Consider the following 8,477-nt stretch of genomic DNA (forward strand, 5'->3'; position numbering starts at 1 on the left):
TGTGTGTCTCACCGCTCTGGGCCACGATCGCGGTGTGTTTGCGCAGCATGGCTGCGGCGGTCTCCGACAGCGTGACGATCACCTCCAAAGCAAGCTGTCTCTGCATGTTGTTCAGGTTGGTGTCTGCGCACAGCTGGGGGTTAGGAGAGGGAGAGAGAGGGTCAACTGGGTTAACAATGAAATGATTCTGCTCCGGAGTTGTTGGCCTTTGAAGACATGGTCCCGCTAGGGCTACCCCCACTTCCGGTGGTCGTAGAGAGGAGCTTGGTACCGTTGAAAAGCTCTTCCCTGAGTTAGTATTCAAAAGTATCAACGTCTAGTCGATAGGACCTTTCGTTCAAAAGTTATTTTGCCAGGGACCATCACTGATGGTCCCAAAGGTAGCTTTCAACCCTTATTCTAACCCTCTAAGCCTAACCCTAATCTAGCAGTTAAACTGCGCTTTACTGGGGGGGGATCCACGGGGGTCGTAGTCTGATGATAATAATAATGGATTGAATTTATATAGACACTCAAAGACGCTTTTACAGGGAAGGGGGAACCTCACTAACCACCACCGGTGTGTAGCACCAACTTGGGTGATGCGCGGCAGCCAATCTGCGCCAGAACGCTCACCACACACCAGCTTGAGTTGGAGAGTGAGGGAATTAATGAGTCAGCCAATTATACAGGAGGATGATTAGGGGGCCAGATTGAATGAGCCTGGTTGGGCCAGGACACCGGGGAAACCCCTCTCTTTGCGATAAGTGCCCTGGGATCTTTTATGACCTCAGTGAGTCAGGACCTCGGTTTTACATCTCCTCCGAAGGACGGCATCTTCCACAGCACCATACACCCGTCACTGTACTGGGCTATCGGGATTGATGAGTGAAGGGGCCAGAGGGAAGAATGCCACCTATAGGCCACCACCCGACACCACTTAAAGCACCTGGTATTACCAGGCGGTCTCCCATCCAGGTACTAACCAGGCCCGACCATGCTTAGTTTCCGAGATCAGACGAGATCGGGCTTGTCCATGGTGGTAGGGCCGATGATGAGGTGGTCGATAAGTGTTAATTAAAATGTATTGTAAGGGCAAGTGTGATGGCCGTTACATGCCGATCAGGGTTTGAGGTTCTACGAGCGACCCTTCGTTTAACAAAGAGTCCAGGGGTCCCCCGGGGCCGTGGGGCCCCCAGACCCCTGACTCACCTTGAGGCTGAGCTGGAGCGTAGCCTCCAGGTTGGGCCTCAGGTATTTCGGCGCCGTGTCTGCGATCTCCACCAGGGACTTGAGCACAGAGTCGTCGGCCTGGTAACAGGACTCGTTCACCACCTAGGAGGCCACAGAAACGGGGAGGAGACCAAAAGAGTAGGGACAGTGGAAGGGAGAGTACAGGGAGATGGACACGTTTTTGCTTATTAAGTACATTTGCTATGAATGCAGTGTTTCCCCTATAGGTTCCCCTATACAAATTTCTTTTTTTCAACAAGAGGAGAGGAGAGCTTCTGCTTATCACTTTAAAATACGAATGTTGTATTATTTTGGGCTACGCTAAATAATATAACATTCTGTGCGCTACGTACGCTGGATATGCACTTCATATCCAGGTCAATTCACACATCTGTGAGTAAAGCATAGCTATAAACGGATAGGAACTTCCGTAAAGTTGGAAATAAATTGGCAGATTCAGAGTTTGGGTTCAATAGATCATCAGTGAAACATCGTTTCGACAGGTCGATAAGTAGATTGGCGAACAAAGAGCTTGTGTGTTGCTGACGGATGTCACAATCTCTGCGTTCGTCAATCTACCTATCAAGCCTCAAAAGCAAGATGGCGTCGACGGGTGATCTACTGATGGTATAAATTGTGTGCATTAAAATGTCCTTTTTAATAAACAATCTGTATTCTGTACACTTACAAAGTTATCAACGCCTCGTTTTATATGTTAAGACCCTTATTATACTACCAAAGAAGTGTCTGGCTACTTCCAGCATTTTAAGTGATTTAAAGTAGCGATTTAGTTTTTACCATAACAAATGCCCCCATCGTTCCAAGTTTATAGCGTTTTGGTGGAATCGGCTAAAGACAACCAACTTAAGAATGCGTCTATACGCTCTTTTCTGCTCCCAAACAAACATTCCAACTCGTTATTATATTAAACATATCCAAGATCCATTTCACACCGGAATTGTCCTTTCAAGTACACAAGAGTACAATTCTTTGGCTTGGTTCCTCAACAACCACACAGCAGCTAAAAGGACCACAGCAGGGAGGAGACGAAAAGACCAAGGAGGGGTGGAAGGGTGAGTACAGGGAGATGGACACGCGTGTGGAAAACACAAAGCTTTGTTACGGTTTGCGTGCGATGGAATTCAGTTGGACTGGTTCCCGTTTCCCGGCTATGGGAGGTGAGACTACTGTAAGATCCCATCCCATGCTTTTTCAGGGTTAATAATATCATTAGGGGTTAGTACTAGAATAGGGTTACCTAATCATGGTGAATAAAATGTATACTTTTAAAAGGGAATGTTTTGTTGAGTTTCTATTGCACCATGCTCTTTCTGTCATTTAGGAATCTCACGGTCACCCCACGACAAATACCCAATATTCTACAGAGAAAAGCGAACATCCAAAATACTAGTAAACAAAAACTGAGTATAAAACAGAAGAAAAAAAAAAAAATTAACCTAATGAAGAAGCGCAACAGTTTCATATCCTTGGGGAGTCACCGAGACCCCTCAACGATATGACACGGTCGTGACCCCTCGAGGGTGACCCGAGGGGTCAAACCAAGGGGTTAGGGCTGGGACGACGCGTCGACGTAATCTATGATGTCGACGCATAAATTACGTCGACGCGAAAAATGCGCGTTGATTAAAAAAAATAAATAAAATAAATAAATAAAATGGGCGGCGCCGGAGCGTAGTAGCAACGCGAGCGGCTTCTCAGACTTTCATAAGTGCAAGGCGCCACGCACTCGTTCCTCTAAAGTATGGGAATTATTTAATGTAAAAGGAAACGATTCCGTGATATGTCGTCTTTGCAAAATGGAGATGACTTTCCATTCTAGCACCACGGCAATTCACCAGCACCTGAAGAGGCGCCACCCGGTAGCAGCTGCAGATGACCGAGCACCGTAGAATTCTATGAATGCATTACTTTGCACTTTTATTTTGGAATTTAAAGGCAATAAACACAATTTAAAGGCAATTAACATTGAAATGTTAAGGAATTCATATTTTTTTCATTCAGATATGTAAATCAACATGTATAAATTGCTATTAGTCAATTAATGGGGAGATAATCGAAATCGAATCGGACTGAAAAAATAATCGCTAGATTAATCGTTTAAAATATAATCGTTTATCCCAGCCCTACAAGGGGTCACACCTCACAACAGGGGGGAAACCTTTGCATGGGAGGTGTGTGTCTGTCTGTGTGTGCCTCACACCAGGGGGAGAACCTTCGTATAGGCGGGTTCTGTCTGTCTGTCCGTGTGTGCCTCACACCAGGGGGGGAATCTCGTATAGGAGGTGTGACTGTCTGTGTGTGCCTCACACCAGGGGGGGGAACCTTTGTATAGGAGGTGTGCGTGTGCGTCTGCGCGCGCGCATGGGTCTCTCACTGCTCTGGGCCATGACGGCTGTGTGTGATGGGTTAAACCAAGGGGTCTGGTGTGAGGGGTCAGACCTCACACCAGAACGGGCTCTGGGGTTCGGAGGGACGGAGACGGCGGGGTCGTACCTGTAGGATGCCGGGCAGCAGGTCGGAGAAGTGTTTGAGGAGGGGGGTGTTGCCCTCGTTGGATAGGACGAAGGAGGCGGCTGCACGGGCGGCCAGGGTGCGGATCTGAGGGGGGTAGGAGGGCAGAGACCCATGAGCAACACGGCAACTAAGGACAAGGTGAACTTCATTATCCAAGTAGGAAATGAATGTGGTCTCCATTACACGCTCCATTGCGATACAGCCTACTGCATAGCATTAAAAAAACAAATACAAAACATCAAAAGAAAAACAAGGACAAGACAGACAGAGCAGTAAGAACATATAAAACATGACAAGCATGTATGAATAAATAAAATAGTTAAGTACAGATACATACAGTATGCTCATAGTTTAAAATGACTAACAGTTTTTAATTATATTGTTGTACAGCCTTATTTCTGTAGGCACAAAAGACTTGCTATACCAAGTGGTCCTAATTTTTCTTTGCAGGAGTCTGCCATTTGACCTGTTGCTTCTTAAGAATTGGACCACAGAGGAAAGCTCAAACCCCTGGTCTGGTGTGTTAACTGAGGCCCCCCCTCTAGAGGGATTCAAACCCATACACCAAAGATACTCAACACCACACTGGGAGTACTGGCAATTGATTCTTCAAACTGGTTCATTAAACGGGTATAGGAGGACACTGGTTCATTTAACTGGTATAGGAGGACACTGGTTCATTAAACTGGTATAGGAGGACACTGGTTCATTCCCAGAGAAAGGACCAAGTTCCTTTAGGTCGGGTTGGAGTCCTTAAATACATTGCACTTTCTAAAATGCTTTTTTAACTTTGCTATCTATTTTTAAAATGCCTTTTTCTAACTTTGCCTTTATTTTCAATTATTTAATTTTATGACCATGTTTCTATGTGAAGCACTTTGAGCCTGCCTCGTGTATGAAAAGTGCTATATAAATAAAGTTGCCTTGCCTTACCTAAACTGGTACAGAAGGACACTGCCCTCAGGGGCTCAAGGGTCATGACCTCAGGGGCTCCTACCTGTGGGTTTTCCTGGTCCTGCATGCACTGGACCAGCATACGTTTGATGACCTCCATGTAATGCTGCTGCTGGTTCCCGAAGATCCCCGGGAAATTCCTGGAGAAGTTGGGGAAAACGGTGAAACGTCAACATCGGAACGACGCAGAAAAACGTTTACCCAATCACAGCGACCGATCTAGAACAATCTATTGTACCCCGTTTGTTTGAACCTGACATGAACACATGAATAAATTTGAGCACATTAGGAGCGGGTTGGCTGGTAACCTGAAGGTTGCTAGTTTGATTCCCGACTCCAGCTAGCTGAGTGTGGAAGTGTCCCTGAGCGAGACGCCTCACCCTGACTGCTACTGACCAGCTTGCTGTCGCCCTGAGAGGTCGACTCTGCCGTTGGGGAATGTTTTTGTGGAAGGGTGAATGTGTTTGTGGATGACTGTGTGAATGGCGACTGTGTGTGACTGTGTGTGTGAATTGGGGACTGTGTACGTGTGTGAATATGTTCTTGAAAGCGTGAATGTGAATTCATTGATGAATGTACGTATGCATGGGTGAATAAATGAATGCGTGTATGCATGGGGGAATGGATGAATGTGAGCATGAATGGGTTAATGGATGAATTTCTGTATGAATTGGTGAATGCGTGTATGAATGGGTGAGAGAGCCCGGCGGTGCTCACCAGAAGATGTGCAGGGCCGACTCCCTGAGGCTCACGTCCTGGGAGTTGACCGAGTCGAACAGGAACTTAAGGAGCTCTGGCCACTGGTTGTTCCCGTCGTCACCTGGAGGGAACCGAGAAGGAACCGCACGTCAGGCAGGGCACCAAGACAGAGCACAGATCTAGAGCAGTCAGAACGCTGATCTGACAACAGATCTAGAACCGTCAGAACACAGACCTGACAACAGATCTAGAACCGTCAGACCCATCAGAACACAGATCTGACAACCGAACTAGAACCTTCAGCGAACAGCTGTAGAACCGCCAGTAAACCGCTCCAGAACCACGACAACCGATCCGACCACAGATGGTCCTCACGGTGAGCCCAGGCGTCCCCAGAGCGCGTTCTCACCGACGAGGTTGCGCGACAGCTCGGCGGCGATGTCGCAGACCTTCTTGCGGATGTTGGGTGAGGCCTCGGTCTGGATGCTGGCCAGGAGCTCCGTCTTCACGGCCGTCTGCATCTCCACCGTCAGCCCCGGGTAGATCTCCTCGAAGGAGGAGGACAGCAGCCTGCGCAGGAGCACCGCCGCCATCTGCTTCACCTGAGGGGGGTTAGGGGGAGCCGGGGGACAGGGGAGCAGGGGGTCAGTGGAGGAGGAGCAGGGGGTGAGGGGAGTGAGGTGTGGGGTCATCAAGAGGCCGAGGGGCTCCAGAGAACCACAGCCTCTGAAGTCCAGCCTCAGAGGCCATCAGCCTCTGAAGACCACCAGCCTCTGAAGACCCTCCAGAGGCCGACAGTCCTCAGAGGCCAACCTCAGCCTCTGAGGAACATCCAGGAAACCCATGATGTTTCACAAAACCTAAAACACAATTATTATTTTGTCGCTGACCGGGATATCAGGCCCTGGCATCGCTCTGGGTCTAGTCACAGTCAACCGAATCCAGAGAGCATTTAATTACCATGTATGCCTGTATTGTGTGTACACACACCCGACAGTGTATTGCAACCCTGACGCCCGTTTGAGGGGTCTAAAAATACTGGCATCAGGCCGGGAGGGAGAGCGGCCATGTGCTTTCAGAGACGTTGTGTAGTGAACGTGAGCGGCCAGGTGAGCGCTGAGCAGACAAGAGCAGCTGCTGCTGCTGCGTCTTCTTCTCCAGGCTCCAGGAAAACACTTCCCTCGCCTCCTCTACCTCCCTCTCCTACTCCACTTCCTCCTCCTCATTTTAACCTTTTCCTCATCGACCTGACCTCCTATTCTCCTTCTCCCCTCCCTCCTTTACTCTCCTCCTCACCTCATATTCTCCTTCTCAACCTCCCCTTCCTCCTTCTCATTATCCTCATCTTCTCCCCTTCCGCCACCTCATTATATATCCTAACTCTGACAATATGACTCTCCCCAAGTCATCGTTTACCGTATATATCCCCCCAAAAACCATTCACTACAAAGCCTTGGTCGCTCTCTTGTCGACTGAAAGGTTTCCTTGACTCCCTGGAGTTGCACCCCTGCCCCTTGTACGTCTAGCGGGCCATGCTAAATGTTTTGTCATGGCCACATGATGAAATCCAGTTCCTCTGGGGTTTTGTCAACACGGAAATAACCCAGAGATGACTGCAAATGTTTTTAGACATTTCATGTTGTGTTTATTTCAACACACTTGAAACACAGAACTGTTTTTGCAAGACAGTGCGGCATTTGGCTCAGGAGGTAGAGCGGATCGACTGGTAACCTGAAGGTTGCTAGTTCGGCTCCCGACTCCAGCTAGCTGAGTGTCGAGGTGTCCCTGAGCGAGACGCCTCAACCTGACTGCTCCTGACCAGCTGGCTGTCACCCTGATGGGTTGACTCCGGCGTCGGTGTGTGATTATGAATGAATGGGTGAATGTCAAGACTCACCTCCTCTGTGCCAGTCGCATCTCTGACGGCCTGCAGCAGAAAGGTCACCTTGTTCTGACCGGGAATCCCATCGTAAGTTTCCTGTGAACGCAGACAGTGTGTCAGGAACACACCTGGGAACATTTACATTCAGGGCGTTTGGCGGACGCTTTTACCCAGAGCGACTCACAATAAGTACATGTCAGAATAAAGAGAAACAACGATATATCGCTGTGGTACTGGTAAGGATGTTCATAGAAACAAGTGCCAAGCACTAACAATCACTGGGTTAACCCATTCCCCGCATACAAGGAAGATAGCTAGGATTAGATGCTACACCAGGGCTACTTTTAAGTGTAAGGACGTTCAACATACAATACGTGCGTACTATAAGTGTGAAAATGAGCGTGTTCACTGCATTTCACACATGGCCAACATGTGGTGTGCCGAAGAAAACTGGATATTCGTGTGTGTGTGCGCGCGCCTCTCTGCCTACTAGTGCGTGTGTCCCTGCCTACTAGTGGGTGTCCCTCCCTACCAGTGTGTGTGTGTGTGTGTGTCCCTGCCTACTAGTGTGTGTGTCCCTGCCTACCAGTGTGTGTGTCCCTCCCTACCAGTGTATGTGTGTGTGTCCCTGCCTACTTATGCGTGTGTGAGTGTGTGTCCCTGCCTACTTATCTGTGTGTCCCTCCTACTTCCGTGTGTGTCCCTGCCTACTTATGTGTGTCCCTCCTACTTCCGCGTGTGTCCCTGCCTACTAGTGTTTGAGTGTCCCTCCCTACTTTGTGTGTGTCCCTGCCTACTTTGTGTGCGTGTCTCCCTCCCTACTTTGTGTTTCCCTGCCTAGTTGTGTGTGTGTCCCTGCCTACTATTGTGTGTCACTCCCTACTTTGTGTGTGTGTGTGTCCCTGCCTACTCGTGTGTGTGTGTCCCTGCCTACTCGTGTGTGTGCGCGTCCCTGCCTACTTGTGTGTGTGTGTGTGTGTGTGACTGTGTGTGTCCCAGCCTACTTGTGTGAGTGTCCCTCCCTACGTGTGTGAGTGTCCCTCCCTACTTGTATGTATCCCTGCCTACTTCTGTTTGTGTGTGTGTGTGTGCGCGTGTCTTTCTCTGTGTACCGCCATCTCTGTGTGTGCATTCACACGTGTGCGTTTCCACCAGAAGCCTGGATTCCACTGAGCTTAAACCAGACAGTCCACCG

At 48.9% G+C, this 8,477-nt stretch overlaps 1 protein-coding gene and 1 pseudogene across 1 annotated transcript in view; both read right to left on the reverse strand.

Moving 5' to 3' along the window:
* The window catches only part of kpnb3 (karyopherin (importin) beta 3), a 33,337-nt gene that overhangs the window by 23,178 nt on the left and 1,682 nt on the right, over window positions 1-8,477 (reverse strand). The window contains exons 2-8 of the mRNA XM_030362452.1: window positions 7,298-7,378; window positions 5,810-6,002; window positions 5,419-5,521; window positions 4,745-4,841; window positions 3,727-3,831; window positions 1,192-1,314; window positions 13-133 (exon numbers count right to left, since the gene is read on the reverse strand). Coding sequence (XP_030218312.1) covers window positions 13-133; window positions 1,192-1,314; window positions 3,727-3,831; window positions 4,745-4,841; window positions 5,419-5,521; window positions 5,810-6,002; window positions 7,298-7,378 — 823 coding nt within the window. The remainder of the gene's footprint in view (window positions 1-12; window positions 134-1,191; window positions 1,315-3,726; window positions 3,832-4,744; window positions 4,842-5,418; window positions 5,522-5,809; window positions 6,003-7,297; window positions 7,379-8,477) is intronic.
* On the reverse strand, window positions 917-1,035 carry LOC115548077 (uncharacterized; annotated as a pseudogene).

Source organism: Gadus morhua, chromosome 7 (genome assembly GCF_902167405.1).
Source record: "Gadus morhua chromosome 7, gadMor3.0, whole genome shotgun sequence".
Taxonomy (NCBI): Eukaryota; Metazoa; Chordata; class Actinopteri; order Gadiformes; family Gadidae; genus Gadus; species Gadus morhua.